The sequence below is a fragment of the Thalassophryne amazonica genome, chromosome 9 (assembly GCF_902500255.1).
Source record: "Thalassophryne amazonica chromosome 9, fThaAma1.1, whole genome shotgun sequence".
In the NCBI taxonomy this organism is placed as follows: domain Eukaryota; kingdom Metazoa; phylum Chordata; class Actinopteri; order Batrachoidiformes; family Batrachoididae; genus Thalassophryne; species Thalassophryne amazonica.
The window spans coordinates 29,614,372-29,635,801 of NC_047111.1; the positions used below are offsets into that span (position 1 = coordinate 29,614,372).

At 40.8% G+C, this 21,430-nt stretch overlaps 1 protein-coding gene across 3 annotated transcripts in view; it reads left to right on the forward strand.

Moving 5' to 3' along the window:
- zgc:77151 (uncharacterized protein LOC337153 homolog) overlaps positions 1 to 21,430 on the forward strand; it is a 106,782-nt gene that overhangs the window by 15,969 nt on the left and 69,383 nt on the right. For all 3 annotated transcript variants that reach the window (XR_004562598.1, XM_034177843.1, XM_034177844.1), the window contains exons 2-4: positions 11,862 to 12,014; positions 16,540 to 16,647; positions 20,004 to 20,202. Coding sequence is in view for 2 of the 3 variants with exons in the window: in XM_034177843.1 (XP_034033734.1) it covers positions 11,862 to 12,014; positions 16,540 to 16,647; positions 20,004 to 20,202 (460 nt within the window). In the remaining variant the exon portion in view is untranslated. The remainder of the gene's footprint in view (positions 1 to 11,861; positions 12,015 to 16,539; positions 16,648 to 20,003; positions 20,203 to 21,430) is intronic.

The following is a 21,430-nucleotide window of genomic DNA, read 5'->3' on the forward strand; positions in this document are numbered from 1 at the left end:
CGGCAAAATGTCTTGTAAATTAATTCAGAGGTGTTATTTGGTTCAAAAACAGTGTTTTCCATTTTAGAAGTGTTTATTTCTCACTATCATTTACATAATATATGAGAAACATGTATATAAATACACAAAACGAAGTGGTATTGAAAAGACCAGCGACTGACGTCCCGGTGCAGCTCTACTCTGAGTGGCGTCACTCAAAACAAAAGGACTGGACTCATGCTGAGCATGGACGGACAGACGGACAAAAAGCCTTCGTAATACCCGATGGCCATATTTGAAAAATATGCATTGCTTTGTCAACAGCAGTTTTTTTTTTTTTTTTTTTCCCTTCAGTCAGCTGAAGTTGCAGTCCCATCATTTACATTTGCCATTTGCTTGGCATCCACATTTCAGTTTTGTGTGTGCTTACAGGAAAATGCAAGTTTATCCAGTTTTGCAAGAGTGTGATCTTGAAAGCTGGAGAGGAAAGCCTGGTCCCACCAAATAATGAAGGATGAATAATGAGCCACATAGCATGGTATTTTATTTATTTATTTGTTTGTTTATTTATTTGGTACGGGTCCAGTTGTTCAACAATCGTGGGAGAATAGTGGACTCTGAGAGGCTCTAAAACCTCTTTCACACCAGGCCTGCTTCAAGTTGCATATGCTGCATATCTGATAACGCAGGAATGTCTGCGTCAGTTGCGCGCAGTGGAGGGAGCGAAGCTTGAGGAGGTGAGAGAGCTGAGGAGCTCCGCTGCAGCCAGATTGTAAAATGAGCAGGTGTGTGCTCTGATTTCTTTTCTAGTTTATAGTTCTTCTTGTGCAGCGCTGCAGGTGTGCGTTCTGATTTGTTTAAAAATGTACAATTCTGCCTGTGACCGCGGAGCTGCAGCCGGCGTTCACACATGTGTGCAGTCTGTGAGCGGACATGGAGATGTCCTCCGTGAAGAGTATACTGGATGTGGACATGTCCTGTCTCTGGCAATCTGTCTGTGAGCAGCACTTATGAACTTTATTTAACACAATCTTGAGAAAACTTGAGGAGGTGAGCGCAAGGAGCTGCAGCCAGGCTGCAATGAGCATTTTTTTTTTCTTTTAATTGTTCACAAGTGCTCTTTGAGCGGTATAGTTTTACTGCATTGTGTACACAGTATAAAAAGTTAGACAGCAGTCCTGCGTGATTTATAGCTCAGCAGCAATGGAGCACAGAAGGAATCATAAATTGGCATTGGGTAACGGTATATTGTATGGGTGTGGCATCCAGTCATGTTATGTACTGTTAAGTTGCCTCAACTTGCGAGAAAACTACTTCCTTTCTGGGTCCTGAGCTCGACGCAGAAAAAAATTAAACATGTTTAATTTCTGGCGTCTGTTTCGCGTCACCCTTTGTGCCCCACACGGTATTGTGGCGTTAGGCTGCATCAACTCAGCAATAGGTTACATCAGCTTGGCATCGTCATGACGCTGCAGGATGCAACTCGAAGCAGGCCCGGTGTGAAAGGGGCTTTAGAGGCAGAATATTCGGCTAATACAAGGATCATCTCTGAGTGTGGCGCTAATTTCAAGAAGTTCAAAATTTAGCAACAACAGCGTGGAGCAGTTTGTGTATGAGGTACTACGAGGACAAACAAGGATTTTACAGGCATGTTTGTGGTGAGGACGAGGCTGTTAAAAGCCCATTATGCGGGCACCTGGTGGCTACGAGGACAGGACAGGCTATTTTGGACAGGCGCAGCCCTCTTGTGCACTACAATCCCACCTGCTTTGTGCACCAGATGGCTGTATATAAAATAATTATTTTGTAGCCAATTAATAATTTTCTGTCAGTTTGAATGTTGAAAACACCTCTAATCGCTTCTGGAGTCACAGAGGACATTTGGAGCTTTTTTTTCGTCTTTGTCTTGTGCTGAGGTGGATAACATATTTGGAACAGCATAAAAGGTAATTATTTGTAATGTCTATAGTAATAGCTTGACAAAAAGTTGCATGTTCATGCCTTCTTCATAAGCAGCTGTAAAAGTATATTTATAATAGATTTAACATCTTGTTATAATGGAGCAGGTGAGGCGCGCTCTGTGTGTGCTGATGCAATGACTCGCACGGATGACGATCATTTACACAGAACGCGAGCACACGAAAGAGCGATTTTGCAGACAATAACGGAAAACACAAAATTAAAAGTTGGATCACGGCGTCAAAATGACTGTAAGCTGCGGAAGAAATAAAGCCAGTCAGAAGAAGTGCAGAGGTGACTGTCCAGGAACCCGTGGTTTGACTCTAGCTGGTCTGGTGCATTTAATGACTCTGGAACACAGGTGATCAGCAGCCTGGCGCACAGCGCACACCGGCCAGACTGTACAGGAGCGTCTTTTTTTTGGACTGCTTTTAAAAAATGTGACATCTTGAATGGATGCTATGACTTGAAAACCCACACTTTAAAGGGACCAAGTGTGGGAGCAGTGGAGGTTTGGACCAAACCCATGCCTGAACTTGCATCAACATCACGTTACATGGTGCTACAGCTTGATGTGGATCATATGCAGCGACAGAAGCCATTCGAGGCTGGATGGGGCTCAAATGACAGGTTGGTTGTGGCTCACTAGAGGCTGATACATGGCACATGTCAGGTACAGAGAGGCACACAGGGGCACCTTAGTAGTGGATACGTGATAGCTTAAAACGTGGATCATTCTTCGGATAATCGCTGACACACCCATACATGGCTCATTATTCATTGCTTATTATTTGGTTGGACCAAGGCTGAACTGACTTCGGGTTGGCGTTCTCAATGGCATAATGCTGTGGTGTGGACATGGGACTTTGAAGCAGTTAGCACTGCTAGGCTTATTGACTGTCACTGGACAAATGAAAGAATCAAAACACAGGGTTCTCCCCAGAAAATTTTAATATAGCAGTGCTGTTTGGAACTGTCACCGCGCACAACGCTTCTACTCATCTTGAAGCCCTAAAGCCGCGTTCACACCGGACACGATCTGACGCTACAAATTCGCGTGGGTCGCCAGGCGACGGACGTGCCTCCTTCGCCCTGGTGTGTCGCTCTGCTTGGGTGGACTTTCGCTGCGAAAATTCGCCCCGGTGCATCATCAAATAGGAGGAGCTTCCTTTCCGCTCGCCGGCTCCGGTTGTCAGTTAAGCTAACATGACGGACCTTGATCACATGGAGCGAGTTGCTGTGGAAAGCTCCCAATACAGAGAGTGTCATTATTTGCTTCAGGAGCTGTGTCTGGGTGACCGCTGAAAGCGGTCGTTCCACCTCTGCGGGACCCAGTTTGAGGATCAACTGTCCTGTCGCGCGCGCACATGTAAATAATAAAAAAAAGAAAGAAAGAAACTCCGCTGCTTGCTGCAGCTGGCTCTTCCCCAAAAAAACTCTGTCATATTGTGTTTAGAAACCAGTTACCATTTGCTTTATTATACAGCTGTGTAGTTAATAAGTAAAATAATCTCCAGGACGATTCGGCACGCGCACGAAAAAGAAAAGGAAAAAGCTCCACTCCCGCTGCTGCAACTAGGGCTGCTGCTCGCTCCAAAAACTGTCATAATTGTGTTTAGAAACCAGTCACCATTTGCTTTATTATACAGCTGTGTAGTTAATAAGTAAAATAATCTCCAGGACGATTCGCGCGCGCACGTAAAAGAAAAAGAAACTCCGCTCCCCGCTGCTGTGGTGCTGCTCTTCGCTCCAAAAACTCTGTCATGATTGTGAAATAAAGGACAAAAGAGACATAAGTCCTGCTCACAGGCTGCTACCAGAGACAGGACATGTTCACATCTTCAGTCAAACTCCAGACATCTCCACGTCACTACATATTCAGTCCCTGACTGGTCATCGCGACGAGACGAAAAAGTTCAGATTTTTGAACTTGGGGAGGAGGGCAACGCGACGTGACGCGACGCAATATTGCGCCACAAATGTGCAAAATGCCCAAAATTGCTTCACTCGCGTCCATTGCGTTGTGCTGCGTGGTTTGGCGCCAAACGCGCCCTTACATAGGGATTACATGGCAACGTGTGGCTGCAGTCGCTCGCGTCGCGCCCAGTGTGAACGCGGCATAAGACAAAAATGAAAATCTTTTTGTACTGTTTCTGGTCTGATTCTGCGCCAAATTGTTGATTAGTTAAATTAATCTAAAATGTTTGTGTTTCATTGACACACTGTATGTTACGAATGTGCAATGACCTTATTTGAACGATAAAAAAAAATAATGTACAGAAAAACAGTTTAAAATGTGTGAGATTCTACACTTTTTTTACACGTCTCCTGCTTAATTTTCAATTTGAAAAGTTTGAATTCCCAAGTCACAATATCACCAGGCAGGGGTCAGGCTGGGATTTGAACCTAGGATCCTCTGGTCTCAAGCCCAACGCTTATCCACTAGACCATCACCTCCCCTAACGAAACTGTTAATGATAAACTGTGTGGTCAGCAAAGTGTGCCATGATAATAAACATTGGGGAAAATTGACCAATTTTAATCTTTAAATTGAGGATGTTTTTACTTTAACAGGAAATAAAAAATAAAAAATACTTCTTTGCCTTGTACCACAATGTGGATGTGGATATTGTCTGTGGCTACAGAGGACAATGATTGTGTTACTGGTGTGGTGAGATATATATATATATATATATATATATATATATATATATATATATATATATATATATATTTTTTTTTTTTTTAAATTCCCCCCGTCTTTTCTCTGCCATTGTGTGACTGCAGCATAAGAAGTGGCTGTAATTCTTTCGTGCAACAAAGCAAAAACATGCTTACATGCCGTTAGATTCCCACTAAAGCATCATGAGATAACACCACACAGTAGTGGCACTAGATGGCAGTATAACAACGTGGCGCTGTTGTTCCTTTGTCTAGGGAGATAGAACCCTGAAACACATAAATGTGATTATGGCAGTGACCATGTGGAACTTTGAAATACTGAAGGTTATGAAGCCCTGTGAAGCCAGAAGCAGCTTCGGACAGCAGGGTGATATTCTTCATGACTGCTGGGTGCTGCTTGAGGAGACGGAAAATCAGCGGGATGCGACTTTGTTGGAAGTTATGCATTTATTATTTGTTACTTACTTTGTCCAGCCTAGTTTACACTTATTGGTTATACTTTTAACACTCTGCACTACCGTAGGAACGTCTGACTGTAAATCTCTTCAAAATAAGGCAAATGATAATAATGTGCCCCCTACGGTGGCCGAGACATGACAATATGCTGTAGGTAGAATTCTGATAGTAGTCGCATTTCCAGCATTTTGTAGTCATTTTCCTAACGTGTAAAGTCAGTCCCTCGCCAGAAAATCGGTCATGTCTTACTGCGGTATTCTCTTTGTAACAAACTAGAACTTGCACTCCGGCTTAAATGTGGACTGTAAGTTTGATGGGGGCCACTACATTTGAATTTATGATCTGCACACAACATGGGTACAATGTGGACATGAAATCCTGCTCCTTTGTGCACGGTTTCCTGCTCTGCACTGCCTTTTTGTGCCACATAAATAGCAATATGATGGTGAGCATGGCCAATTTGTTTTTTTTTTTGTTTTTTTTTTAACATTTTGTTTTGCTGCTGTTCCATACTACACATTCAGATCATGCAAGTTTGGGTCACTTTACATTTATTCTTGAACATATTTTTTTAGTTTTGCTTAAATGACAAAACTATCATACAGCTTTTAAAATGTATTTATTGTAAAACTGAATATTGACGATTGTGGGTTCTGAAGTGTTTTTTTTTTTTCTGAAGGTAGCATGTTAATCTTTTTGTAATACCTCTGTGTGTTTGTTATATTGCCCAAATATGCTTTTATGTTCAAAGCATTAATATACGTGTAATATCCTTTTACTGCATACAGAGTTTCACATTCAGTGACCTTCTCTTTGTGGTATTTTTCCCTCTAGTGTTCCCTAATATAATTGTTTCTGTGGGCACGTAAAACGTGTTTGCTGAGCCATCATCAGCTTTTCTCTTTCTGTATGTGTCTCTAGAATGTGTAAAGGTGTATGCATTACATTGTTTCAGTATGTATTTATTTATAAAATCTGTTATTTTCAGGATGGTGTTCCTTTAAGTGCTGCATTTAGGTTGTATTTTTTTGCTGTGACATTTATTCTGTCCTTCTAAAATTGATCCAAGGCCTACTGCAGCTTGTCTGCTGAGCTCCAGTAGGTGGAGAAAGGGAAGGTGGTGTGGAGTGGAGGGTAGCTGTGAGTTTTATGGGTAAAAGGGGAAGCTGGTGCAGGGTGAAGATGTCTTTAACACAGGAGTAAAAATTTGTGAATTTGTGCATGCAGAAGGTGACAGTCTGTGCTGTGACATTAAAATAACTACAGGAATAACAGGAATGACTGGTTGTTTGAGGGGGGGAAAAAACCTTTGCTTTTGCTGGTGGTGTCATTTATTTTCACTTATCAAAGTAATGCTTAATATGTGAAAGAACACGTAAATACGCTGGTCAGTCAAATTGACTAAATTACAATTGGAAGTCTTCATTTCTGGTTAAAGTTCCTGCTGAAAAATAATTGATGTCTTGCAATTTAAGGTACTGGGCCACATTAAGTAATATTCTGAGCAGTGTGTGTGTGTATTATACAAATAATGGATGGCAAGTTGTCCACGCCTCGTCCAATATAACTTTTCTTCATCCAGTATTTCTCTATGTTGGATGACTTGCCATCCATCAATTATGTTCTCCACCCCCCTCCCAAATTAAGCAAACAACAAAGAGTCAAGTAAATTAGGTCAATTTATTTTGTTGTGAACAGCATATGAATGCTTCTAAAACGTCAGTAGCGTGCTTGTCTACCTTCTTAGTGTTTTTGGCATCCTTGGAGTTCAATATTTCCACCAGTTCCTCCTCTGTGAACTCGGCAAACCCCGCTGGCAGATGATTTTCTGCTGTTGTTGACATGTTTGTTGCCATTTTTTTTCAACCAGCGTCTGGCAGCTAGTTCCTGACCTTCGTATGCCGCGCTCTGATTGGCGAGTTGTTGGCAGTAAGCTCTAACGCTATTGGTCAGTGGGAACCGATCCAATATAACTTTTGGTCCTAGCCTTTTTGGATCCTTTTGGATCCAACATAACTTTCTGGTGCCAAGCATGCCAAAATACAGGTAAATGATGGACGGAAAGGCTAAGCTGTGATTGGCTATTGCAATCTGAGTGGAGAACGTGTGTGTATGTGTGCGTGCGCGCACATAACACTTTACACATTCACTGAGAAGGGCATGTATGATAGATAACAATCTGAAGTAGTAGATAAGGGTTGCTTGTTTTGGAGTTGTTCTTTCTTTCTCTCTTTTTAATATGACAGTTTGCTTGCTGTTATTGAAGTGAAAACTAACTGAACCACCAAAGATGGAAAATATTATTATTCTAAACGGTCACGTATTTCAATCTAGGCCCTTTTTAACAAAAGTTTTTTGATAAGGATTACTCTCGTCCAGTGCCACCGTTCCACATATTGATAAATTTACGAGTTTTTATAAAACGGTGGTTTTGCAGCCTGGGGCCCTGCGGTTGTGTGTCCTCAGTTCTGTTGTGTGCTTTGTTTTCATTCAGGGCCACAGACCCTTCCTTATTGTCCCTCCAGTTCCTTATTGTCTTATTTTCATTACTCAAGTTTTTTGTTTGTTTGTTTTTAAGTAGGGTGTCTTTTAGTTTTTTTTTTCCCTCCTTGCTGTTCCAAAAAATAATCTAAGCCATTCCTTAAAATCTGGGCCAGAGCTTTTGTGATCTGTGACACCCATACTGCTGTACAATATTTGACTGGTTGTCAGTAGTCTCTAATGAGCTGTTAAATTAATCTGGAGTCCTGGAACCTTTGAAGCAGCTGGCTGGGACTCGACATTTAATCTAGGCTCAGTTTGCCCTTTGGTCATCTTTCTTTCCCAGCACAGTGTGTCACTGCTATTCACTGTTATAGTTTTCAGAAGTGATGCCACATTTTGACCATTTACAATGATCCACCTGTGCTGGTGTTGGTGTTAGCATGCATGCTAGCTTGTATTGAAACAGACATGCAGACACAGATGCCTGATGACTGGACAGCATAGTCCAGTCATGAGGTGTGCTGATTTGTATTCCTCTGAACAAAGTTTAAGAAAAACCAAGTGCCTCAGCAGCGGAAAAATGGAACATGTTGATTTTCAAGTCCGTACCGATGTTACCAGCCCAGTGTTACTCATGTGGCCAGACATTTCAGCTGTGCAACACAATTCGGTGTGCAACCTTGCTTGTTGGACAGGTGAGCATTGTTGGCTACCTGTCCAATGACGTTTTCAGGGTTCTTACCAGGATTTTTTAGCAGAGTAATGAGATGGAAAAATCACCCTAAGAAGCCAGGGATTCTGGGCTGCTTAGGCGGTGCCTTGACAGTTTAACATTAGGGATGGGTATTAAGATTTTATCTAGGGCTGCAGCTATAGATTATTTTAGTAATCAAGTATTCTGTCGATTATTCTGGTGATTAATCGAGTAATCGGATAAAAAGTACTTTTGCGTTTTTAAACATCAGTAGTCCAGGGCTCTCCCTAAGCAATGGCACAATGTCACTGTGCCAAAGTGTTGGCATTTTGCTGAAATGGCGATGGGATGTGGCTTTCTGTTTTATCTCCAACTTGTAAAATTTAACCATTTTTAAGTTGTGTTTTTGTTGTTGTTGTTATAAAGGTTGATGGACTGGGTCCCTGCATGATTTTTTTTTTATTTTTTTTTATCCCTCTTTCTCTGCAATTCAGCAGATGCATTTCAGCTGGAGGTTGAACATGCAAGCCTCGCAGGCAGTTTTTTTTTTTTTTTTTTTTTAAGTTACCGTGTTTGTGAGGTGTTGCCCAAAAAGCAAAAATTAAAAAGTCAAACACTGTGTGAGTCTGAGGGTAAACACAGAAGAAAGAGTGGACTTCTGGTGTTTGTCAATGTAGCCGGGGACAGAGCTGTGACTCGCCCGGTCTGACAGCCCCTCACACTGGGCAGAGAGAGACAGCAGCCGGCCACCGGGTCAATAGTCTCTCCCCACGTAGAGCAGACCATGTGTTTTTTTGTTTTTTTTTAAATAGACAAACACACTGCTTTGCTTTAAATGCACAGTAAGTCTATTTCAGATGATCACCGTGGACCATCTTTCTCTTAAGGCTTTATTTTACTCTGTGTCACGTTGGAAAGCGGTAGCTATCGTTGCTAATTTCATTAACTGTTATGCTCCAGTCTTCTGTTTTTTTTTGTGGTTTTTTTTTCTGCGGACGTTGCAGCGCCACACACAGGCCTGGCATATGTACTACAACGTTAAACGAAGCTTCGAGGCACAGAATTGCCTCGAACATTTTTGTAATAGAATTATTCGAGTTACTCAACTTATCGTTTCAGCCCTAATTTTATCTGTCGATACCATTATCGATTCCCTTATTGATACATCCTGTGAATTATCTGTGTACTACAAGTAGGCTTTACTATGTCAACAACATTTTATTGAGTCTTAAAGTAAATAAATATGAAATTGGTCACTGGATCCTTGATCTCTGGACACAAATAAAAATAAACAATCTGTAGTTTTTGTCAAAAGCATTTCCTTTCAGACATTAATGGCATGATTGTCTCTCCATACATCTGAGCTGAGCTCAGCTGGCTGCTGCACATCAGCACAGGACGTGTCATTTTGGGAGGAAAAAAAACATTTTGATCAATTGCAGTTTGTTTGTATTACAACGTCTGGAAAGAGGTGTCATTTGATTTAAACAGTGATTTGCTTTGAAGTTATAAATTCAGAGTGAACTCGACTCACCAGAGAGCAGCACAGCATTTGGAGCAACGGAACGGAGGACGATTCTTGTTTCTTTCTTGCAACAAGACAGGAGTCCCAGTTAGTCACTTTAATTTGCACAAAAGTGACTCACGATTGACATATTTTAATGGCTTTGAGAGGGGTTAAGAAGCGGTGTTGCCGCTTCTGAAGAGCAGCGAAACAATAAACCAATGAAGCAGCAGATTGAAGCACTGCTTCACTGGTTCAAAGCAAAGCCACGCTGCAGAAATGGTTGATTACAGACCTGCTGCAGGATCTGTAATCAATGTAGAGAAATTCATTTTCCTGACAAACACCCTCAAAACAACGGCCGCTCTGAAGGATCAATAAGGGAATCGTTAAGCAAAAAGGCTATCAATGTCGGTGGATTGACTCATTTCTTAACGACACCCGAAAAGAACCGGTTCCTGATACCATCCCTATTTAATATTCTCATTGCCCTTCAATCATCTGATAACTCCCTCCTCCCAGATTTTGATGTATAATATGTACATAATTGGAAAAGTGCAAAATTTCAGATTTGTACTGGGTTTCTCTGAAACCTTTTATTACATGCTTTTTATGTGTTTTTGTGTGTCTGTTTTTAAACCAGCAGTATCTGTAAAACTACTCTTTCCTTCAAAATCTTGAACAGTTTTAATTTTATGGTTTAGTACAGTAAATGTGGGCTCTCAGGAGTATAGCTTGTTTAGTATAGTTATCCATCCATGAACATCCTGAGCAATTCCACAGTGTGACATCTGGCAGGAGATATATTTTAGAGCTTTCACAGGTTAGTTCTCAGATACTGAGTGAAGCATATTGTGATGAAAAGGATTGGGTATAATGCTGCATTCACATGTTGGTGGGTTGCAGCAGATGGCAAACCATACGTTTCATTGTTTTCAGTCAGATGATGACGGAGCATTTTGACGTCACACTCCAACACGGCCACACCATGACTGCGTGTGCAGTTGAAAGTTAAAATTTTCTGCTTCTTCTGCTGTCCATAGTGACAATGGCAAACTGAATGTTATTTACAGTGATTGTGAGAAATAGAACGTGAGACAGTAATTATTTTAATGCAAGCACCCATTGTTGTAGCTTTGTGTAATTATCACTGCAAATGGGGCACTCGTGGCTGAGCAGTTAAGGTGCGTATCACATGCCACAGAATGCACTTTGTAGAATTCTGCAGGTTTGAGTCCAGGCTCGGGTGGTGACCTTTGCTGCATGTCTGTCCTTCCTTTTCCATGTTTCCTGTCTTTCACTGTGTCTATAATACAGGTGGAATAATGGACAAAAATATATTTAAAATCACTGCAGAATTACATCTCATGTCCTTGTCTGTGGCTGCAGAGGACAATGATTGTGTGATTTAGATTTTTTTTTTTTTTTTTTTTTTCTTCCCCCTTCTTTTCTCTGCCATTAATGTGTGACTGCAGCATAAGAAGTGGCTGTAATTCTTTTGTGCAACAAAGCAGGGTTGTCTCTGGGGTTCAGAAGCCTTCGGTCAATGTGGCTAATTGGTGGCCATCTCAGAACTGATTAGCCTGCATTGATTCAGTGATTCTTAACAAAAAAAAGCAAATATGCACAAGTACAAATTCAAAACAACATTCAAGAAAGCTCAAATTTGAATATAAACTATATTTTTAAAAGTGGATTACACGTCCATTCTGAATCCCCCCCCCCCCCCCCCCAATTAAGAGAAATGGGGGGGCGGCTATCCCAGCAGCCATATGGACTAAGGCAGGGTACACCCTGGACAGAATGCCAGTCTGTCACAAGGGCCTCATATAGACAAACACATTCACACGCACACCTGCGGACAATTTAAAGTTTCCAATTCACTTAACCTACATGTCCTTGGATGTGCGAGGAAGCCGGAGCACCCGGAGAGAACCCACACAAACACGGGAGAACATGCAAACTCCACATAGAAAGGCAGCGGTGCAAACCACTAAGTCACTGTGCTGCCCTCATCTCTGCACACTGGTTCTTTTTGTCTTACTTTTCAGGAGACCAATATAACTTACTGATTATATCTCGGGTTTGTGTTGTCTGTTTCAGTGGTTGGGTGCTCCCTCCTGCCAGCGAGATGGCTATGCCTTCTACAAGTCTGTGAGCAGCAGGTCTCTCCCTGATGGCCCTGTCCAGGTTTGGAAGCTGGGGGAGTTTTACTTCATCCGCTGTGGACCTCAGGAACCTGTTTGTATTGCTGAGGTATGGATGTTTTCCTCCACGTTGATAAGTGTTGGGCTTAAACAGAAACTGTAGATGAGTGGGAGAGTCTGACCCAGCCAGTTTAGTAATGGCTCAGAAACAATCCATGCTGTGGTCTTGTAAGTTGCCAAATTAAAGTGGGCTCATAATGAAGATGAATCAACTGGATCGTGGGGAATTTTGATGGGACTGATTTAACTAAAAAAGCAACTTTGTTGGCAGATACTGGATAGATTATTGAATATTAGACATGGCTGTGGCGACTTAAACATACTTTGAATTGCAGCAGCTGAAACACATGCTCATCATCTGTGTGCGCCGCTCTTCACATCAGTCTCGGCTCAGGCATTAAGGTGGCATTCACTGTAGTAAATAGAAGATGAAATGCGCAACAGAACCGAAAAAATAAAACTGGAGTTAAAGAAGAGATGGAACCAAAACTTTTTGTCAGTGCTTTGTTTTACTGAAGGCTAACTTAAAACACTGCACCAAAACTTTTAGAAACCTTGAAACACCTATGTTTCAAACATTCTTCATCTAGAGTCTGCATGCACATGAAGGCCTCACATTATGTGCTGCCACCTGCTGGAATATTCAGGAATGTGCACGTAAGCCATATGATAAAGGTTGCAGTCGTCACAGGCTTTACTTCCTCCGTCAGTGCTGTATTAAAGCTGTGCTGTCTTGGCTGAAGTGTGTTTTTCAGTTAGTGCTGCAGAGGAGGTTTGAGTGCTTCGTTCTGCTCTCTGCTGCACTACTACCTTCTGCTCGCTCAGCTTGATCAGTCCTCTGTTCACAGTTGTTCTGTTCTCTGGCTGCACTGGTTCTGGGATCAGCTTTCTGCTTCCTCTCCTGGCATGTCTGTTGCAATCTTGCCCCTGTGGCATAAATACATTAGTGCAATCCATACAATTAATTACATGTGTCTGACCAGGGGCTCTGATGCATCACAACTGGTGCTCTCATGCTGCCCCGCACCCCCTGCACAGTAAATGACAGATGGTTGATAACCTCTGAATTAAAGGACAAATTTTTAAATATCAGTATGCATGTTGTGGAAGGAAGATGATTCCATCAGATAATAAACACTAAGTAGAGGTTCACATGATGAGTTTGGAATTGTAAGATGGTCATCTTTCAAACATGGACCAGAGGACTTTTACCAGAGATTTGATATTAACATTAGTCCCCTCTGATCTGTTTGTCCACATTCGACCAAAACATCAGACAGTGTTGTTGGAAATGATAACAAATTAACAAATACAGTGCTCTATCAGTCCAAATTGTTAAACCTCAAACTTGAATGTTTAACAAAGGAAACGTGAGATTTGACCTTCCCAGAGGAAAATGCGTACACAATTATTAGTGTGTAGACTTGTGTAACTAAATAAAAAATTAAAATTTTCTCAATACCTTTGACATTTCAAACATTTTCAGTGACTAATGTGGCCACCCTTGTTTTTAATAACTGCCGTGAGGCCTTCATCCGTGGAGTCTGTCAGCTTCTCGACATATTGACACAATTTTTTTTGTGCAGCAGCAACCACAGCATCCTAAATGCTGTTCAAAGAGCTCTCCACAATTTCACTGATACTTACTGGACTGGTAAGCATTGAAAGCCGAGATAGACATGTCCAAACTTGTCCTCTGACATGCCGAAACGGAGGTGTTCTTTGTCTCGCTTCCAAAGCGAATCGGTCTTTACGCGCGAAGCCTCCGCACGGCTTTCCATGACAAAATCTCTTGTTAAAAGTGAAATCTGCCGGAAAATGGCTGATGACCAGCTCTTGTGATAACCAGAGAAAGAACACACGACGGTCTCGTATCCACAGAGCCATCCGTTTAGAAATGGTCCGGTGGCTTGTGCCGCGTCGTCGCAGCTCGGAGCGCAGCGAGGTCCTTAAAGGGGTCCGTAACGCTGTAGTAACAGACCTTTATTCTCTGTGAACCCCGTAAAATTTTCACCGAAAGCCAGATAAATTTTTCGAATGGTTTCCAGGTGCCAGTCTCTAACAGCTTCTGAAAAAATTCTCATGGAAAAAAAGTCCTTTTCATTCAGCCATTTCCAGACAATGAAAATCCGACAAGGGGGCGGGACCACTCCTTCCCAAGGCGTGCTCACAGGCGAATGACGTCACCGACAGGCGTGGAAAAACTCAAAGCATGCGCGCGAGGGTTCAAGCATGTCTGACGTAAAAACATTGAATGAAATCCATATAGTTTTTGAAAAAAATAAAAAGGACCGTTACTTTATTGACAGACCTCGTATTTCTCAGCCCATTCTTGACTCTTGTTTAGTGTGGTGGTTGTGTTTCAGCCATCCTCACCTTGGCCATGTCTCTGAGCACTGAAGACCTTGCACTTCTGGAAACTCCAGGTTATGACATATGGTGGCACTGCAGGATAATTGGTTCCTGGTAGCTTCACGTTTAATTATTCTCAAGTCCTTTGCAGTTAATTTGCATCTTTTCTTCTCCACACACTTCTTGTGACCCTGTTCATCTCTTTAGCCTTTACCACATCTCATATAGTGAATGGAGGCAGGATGTGGTGAGCAAATTTTGCTTGTGAATTAGCACGGTGGCACACTAAAAAAAAAAAAAAAACCTTTGAAAATTCTGGCAGTGTTACTGGTAAAAACTAAGATTTCTCTCCTTTTATCCATACAACCTGGGTAGGATGGACTGACCGACTTACTCATCCACATTTTTATCGCCGCAGTATGAAATACGGAGGGATATAACCATCAGCATGTCCCTCCATCCGTTTTTGCTGCTTAGCGCAATATCTCATGAACCAGTTGACTAATTTCATTCATATTTAATATAAGGGTGTACGTGGATGATCCCCGATACTGATTTGTGGGGACGGGGGAATATCTCCTCTCCTGATGACTCTTGTTTATTCAGTAGTAACAGCTTATTTAAGAATTCTGTGCTCTGCTCTTTCCGGTGAGTGAGATTTTTGTATTGCTGTGTTTTAATTTTTATGTTGTCACCGTTAGTACTAATTAGCAGGTATTGATAGTTTGGTGACGTTGGTTCCAGTGACTCTGCCATGGTTACTGAGGGAATATGCCAACTGTAGTTATTAATACCCACCCCCAAACCACTGTTTATGAAAACCACAGTCTACTCTGCAAAAATGTGTTACTCTAAACACCAGAACCAAAGTTATCCTGTTGCCCTTAGCTTGCTTTGTAACTAGAAAGGTGGATGTGTTCAGGCTTTACTTGTTCCAACCAGCTGACTTCTGTCTTGCCCATGCGCCACTTTTTACCAATATACAGGTTGAGCAGAGTCAGGAACTGCCAGGGTGGTCACATCGCGAGTCGTCCCATTCGAACTTCAAACCCTCCATTCAGAAAATGAGTCACGTAGGGTTTGATAGGTGGACATTCATTGTGTGGACCTGAGCAGCAAGCATGTCGCTTTATCTCTTTCAGTGCCGTATCAAAGATGGTGGTTCAGACTGCTCTTTACCCGCCGGTTCAGCGAATGGCTGTTTTTTTTTTTTGTTTTTTTTTTGTAACTCTGGTCTCTCTTTAATAGAACCATAAAGTATTTCAGACAAGAAAGGTTGACTGGTTTCACTTTTTCAGTGTAAAGTTCAACTTTGGTATCATCACCAAACAGGATTTTAAAAGTAAAAAAAAAGGAAAATAAATAAAAATAAACCTGACTTGCAGTTTGGGGAATGTGGTACTTTAAGTGAGTTGCTGACGTGTTGTTTGCCGTTTTAGATTTGGAGATGTTCTGTATTATAGTATGTCACACTGGAGTATGTCACACCTGTTTAAAAAACAAAACAAAAAAGTCTCTAGAAGAGGAAAAACCCATATATGTCACACCTTTTTCTGTATTATCAGCTCATTAATTAGGGATTTTTGTGCATTGTTGTATTGTACTTCTTATTATTGCTGTTTATTTTGTTTAGTGCTTTCATTCCTATGAAGGTCCTATATAAACAGTTACTATAAGTATTACTGTGAATAACAAATGCATGATTTTTGGTATAAAAGTCACACTTGAGTGTAAGTTGCAGGGCCTCCCTAACTAGTCAAAAAAAAAAAAAAAAAAAAGACTTACACTCTGGAAAATATGGTAGTTGGATTAAATTGAGGAACCTGAATGGAGGTTCTGATCTGAAACTTAAAAATTGAATGACTGTATTTTGTGAAGTATAAATTGCATATTTTTTGTTTTTGTTTTGTTTAGGACATGCTGTGATCTATAATCAAATGCAGCTTTTATATAAAAAAAATATTGACATATTTATTTATATAATCATTAATAATAATATTTGTATCAGCCTTTCCTAGGAGTCAAAGTGCCAAACAAAATCAATTCCAATAATAAATTCCAATAAAGTGCGTACACAACAATCACAAACTCAAAAACCTGCTTAATACAGAAAAACGGTGAGAGTTGCATGTTTTTGTTTTCTCTTCAGGAGGCTTTTTTTTTTTTTTACCCCGGTGCGAAAAGTGACCTTTAAAAATGAAAAACATGTTCTTCATGTGTAGGTGATCCTACTCTGGGAGGACCAGACAGAGCACCAGCCACTGGCCAGTACCAGACTCTACTTCCTGCCTGAAGACACCCCAAAAGGCCGGAATAGGGAGCATGGCGAGGTGGGTCAAAGTTCGAGGAGCAAAAGGCTTCTCCTTCAGTTATTTAATTTAGATGAGACCTTTATGTCTGTAGTATGTAAGGTGAACATACAATACAATAAAAGTGTTGGAAAAGTCGGTGCATTATTTATAACACAAACACTCCTTTAGTGATCAGAAGCTACGAGCTACTTAATTGTTATTGTAACAAATGCAAACCACAAATAACTTGCTTGTTTAAGCCACTCAACAGATGGTCATATGTGAAGTGACTGTTCAACGCAATTAAATGTTTGAAAACTCTGTGCGTTATTTATTTAAAAGATGAGCGCTGTCTAGCTGCACTCTGTCCTGTCACCACCTTACAGTCTCTAATTTCTTTCAGGTTGCATCTTCACCCCTATCTGTCTTTCCATGACACCATATAACAGCGTTCAAACTTTGAGTTACATATTGCTGCCAAAACCATTGTTTTTGCAACTTCCATGATTTCAAAATGAAAGTTAGATTTTCTATAGTAAGATTGTCAGGATTTCATATTTGAAATCAGAAATGCAAAATCTCTTACCACCAATGAGCTGCATCCATTTTTTTTCAGACTCTATAGACAGAAATTGTCAAAATTATTAGCATTCATATTTCTAACATTTATACCTATCGTGTCTTGACGACATGGAGAAGCTTACTGTATTTGTGCAATTTACTGATTAAACATGTAGTCTCTTCTCAAATCTGATCATGCCTCCTGGTACAAAAACAGCATTTTGTGAGATTTTGCAGCATGGGCGGCATAAGTTCTGTTTTCTTAGAAATAATCTATCTGATTTGTTGTCTTCTCCATACCACTTCACTGCCTGTTCATCAAATTTCCCTCTGACAAGTGATCTGTGAAGCTTTTGATGTAGTGACTTCTGTATTGGCTTGTGTTGGAGAAGATGCTCTGCTTCTTCTCTTGATATGCTTGGCCTTCCTGTGATATTCCCTTCTTTCCTCTGTAGACATCTGTGAATATGTACCGTCGTGCATATTCCACCATCCATTTAAGTGGTTGGTGGGCGCCCACCAGCTTGTCCTCCCTTTTTTGGATTTGGCATTATGGCTCATTCGGTCTGCAAAAAACAAAAAACAAAACAAAAGGGGGTTATCGTCCAGTCAAAATGGGCAAAAAGGTCAGCAAAAAAATTGAAACTGAAAATTGGTGTATGCTCGCCCCTCAGTAGCCTTAATCACATACAGAAAGTCCCAGTGTATCCTCATTGAGCTTTTACCGTTATGACATCATGGCTTATTTACGTGAGAAATGGCCTCATCCAGATACATCATTTAGTATGCAAGGGTATATTTTTGATTGTTTAATAAAAAATAAAAAAAAAATCATACAATGCTTTGAAACATTAATGTAAGCATAAATAAACAAAAGAGCATGAGATCAGGGTGTTCTATGCAATTTTTAAACTTTGGGCACTTGGCTTCACAATATAGTATTTTCGTTCAAATCACATTGTGCATACATGAAAAGTTATTAAGGGGATTTTTTTTTTGTAGATTTTTCAGTCACAGATCACCGTCACATTCATCAAAATGATCCTCGTCAGCCTTCTCAAAATCAAATGTTTCATTTTTGAGTACCAGTGAATTGGAATTGAAGCCATCTTTGCTCTCTTCCATCAAAGTCATGCTCTTCATCAGTGTCTGCTACACAAATGTCTGGTTTTTCAAAATTGCTGCAGCCATTCCCATGGCAATGGCCACATAGAATTGTATAGACCAGACCTGACTTCTTGCACTCACACAATTGCTCACAAACACTTTTGCAATTGCAGGAAATCAAAGTTAACAGTTTTTCAGGTGCAAGTGGTTGACTGGTGAGCACTGTCCGTTTATCAGTTCCCAACCCCATTCAGTCAGTGGCAGCTCCACTCCGAAGCACTGCTGCACTTGGTGATGGACTCTGAATGAATGTTCTTTTGCTGCTGCAGATGTCGGTGGTCACAATGTCACAATGTCATGGCATCTACTGGATATCATAATATCTTTCATTTTGAAGCAGTCTTGTCTATTAAACAATGAAGATACATATACCCAAGGTTGGGTAGGATTACTTTGAAAGAATACATGTGGCTTACATGTATGTATGTGTGTGTGTGTGTATATGTATGTATGTATGTATGTAAGTAATCGGATTACTTTTGGATTACATTTCAAAGTAATCCTACCCAACCTTGCAGATACCACTGCAAATAATTAAATGGACATGTGTGAAACATTTTTCAACATCCGTGTCACTCATGGCATCATGATGTCATACCAGGAAAAGCTCAAAGAGGATACATGGGGACTTTTAGGTTGTTGTTTAGGATGGTTAAACGATTGCATCCAGCAATTTTCAGCCTTCTACTAATTTTTCCGACCTTGGCCAAAAAAAATGATGTGATGACTGGACTATTGGAATACCTGCAAGCCTTAAAACTGGATTTAAAGTTAAAGTGGAGAGCATGCACAAGGGAAAGAGGCCTTAAAATTTCTTACATAACCAGCATTAATGCATGGTTTACTGCTTCCATATCACAGTATCAAAATTTGTCACAGAAAATCTTTTTTTTTTTTTTTTTTTTTTTGCCTGTTTTCAGACGTAAATTGCCACACATCTGCAAATCTGGATCACCTCCAAAATTTAACGGAGTCTTCCATATCCTAATATCTATCTGTGGTGCAAATTTGGTGAGAATCCATGAATTAGTTTTTATGCCATTCTTCAAAGCCTATATACAGTGAAACTTGATCCAGAATCTGCATCACCTCCAAAATTGAATTGAGTCTTCTGTGGCTGAATATGTATCTGTGGTGAAGATTTTGTCAAAATCAGTGTAGTAGTTTTGATGTAATCTTGCTAACAGACAGACAAACGCTCATGATTTGGCAGACGTAATAAAGGGGAGTGAATCAAAATGATGGGGACTGATATCATGCTTCTTAAATCCTGGTGTCGCAGACTGGGATGGGAGTTAAGGAGGGGAGAATGTGTGTGCTTAAATGCTGCCAGATACATGTCAGTTGAGCTAACTTATGAATACGTTTATATTAGGTCAACTTTACCCACAATTGGGCTCAAACTATACAGACATAGGTTTGATTCCTCATCATGCAACCGGTTTGTGTCCTTGGACAAAACTTTTCATCTGCTTTGAACTGGTGTCCCATCTGTGGACAGTCATGTGGACCCGTCTGTGGATGCTCATCTCACATCCGGGCTAACGACAGGCACCAGTGGGCTTCAAGTCCTATGTAGCTGAAGACATCTAATAACTCAGTATGTTGTTTGCTTTTATTCTGCTTATGTTTAATTCAGAACTCAATCTCTGTGTTTGTGTGTAAAGGATGAAGTTTTGGCAGTTTCCAGGAAGTTGGTGCTGCAGGTGGAAGACCTGGTGCGCTGGTCATGTACAGAGCCACCTGTTTGGAGCAGCAGTCCCAAGCCGGCGCAATGCGGGATCAATGGCCTCTGCAAGCCTCCACAGAACAGCAGCGGCTGTATGTCAGATGAGTTCAGTGAGCCTCGAAAACACCAGACTCAGGGTGAGAAACGGTGCAGCATGTTCTGTGAAAGACACCCCAGAATAACTTTAGAAATTTTTACAGTAGGCTTATTAGACACTTTACATTTGTTGGCTACCAATTTGTCATGTTGCTGCTGCAACCACATTGCTGAATGAAATCTGGCTTCCTGAATAATACCCATTTAGTATATGCACTTGGCTACACTGCAGTGCAAAAACACTCAGCAGCAAGCACAGCAGACAAATCTGTTTTTTGTTTCTGCGCTGTAATGTGGAAAGCTATGATTAATGAAAAACTTTGAGTGTGCTTCACAGTAAAAAATATTTTATCATATTAGCGGTCATCGCCATCCTCATCATTATCATAATACTAATAATAAACTTTATATCACAGTTTATGGTGCAGATTGCCTCTTACAAAAAAACTTGTACCAAATCCCACTGCTGATCTGTATTGGATCTGCTGTGGCGACCCTGACTGAAAAATGGGTCAGCCAAAAGATGTACACTTCTCTGGTGCAGACTGTGCATTTCAGTGTGCTTTGTGGAGTAAAAAAAGAAGCATCCACAATTAGCAGTATGTTCAAATCAGAGCATGATAAAACAAATGTGTATGCAATAGTGAACATAAGATGAACCACTTTCTGTACAAAATGACCAACTCCAGAAAATTTTCAGTGAACAGAATCATCCTCAATTGATCACCCGACAAACTTTTTGACAATTATATATGATCAAAATAAGTTATGTAAGTCATTAGTCCGTGAGTACAGATGTCTTTGGAATTAGTGTTAGTAGGTACGCCGTAAGTGTACACTGTAGGTTTTTATTGTGAAAAGATCAAAGTCAGCATTGATGGGGCAATTCTGCAGGGCACATTCTGCTATGATTGCCCACAATCCAAAAAAAAGAGCAAAAACGGTATGAAACGCTTTAATCTGTCTTGGCTCCTTATGGACTGGATTATGAATTGCAGACCTGGCAACCTGCCCAAACATGAGAGAAAGGAGCTGCGCTCTCGGCCGGCCATAATCGAGCTGTTGAACTTTGAAGGAAAAACACAACAAACACAGCTTTGGGTTCAGATTTTTACCCCAATGGAGCGCGATCAAACAAGCTTCAAGCTGTAGTCATTATAAACACCCCGTTTAAAGAAGGCTGAACATGATTGAATCCATTAAGCCTATGACTACCCCGAAGTTACCATGTTCTACAGCCTCACATCGGGGTGAATGTGAGGTATTATT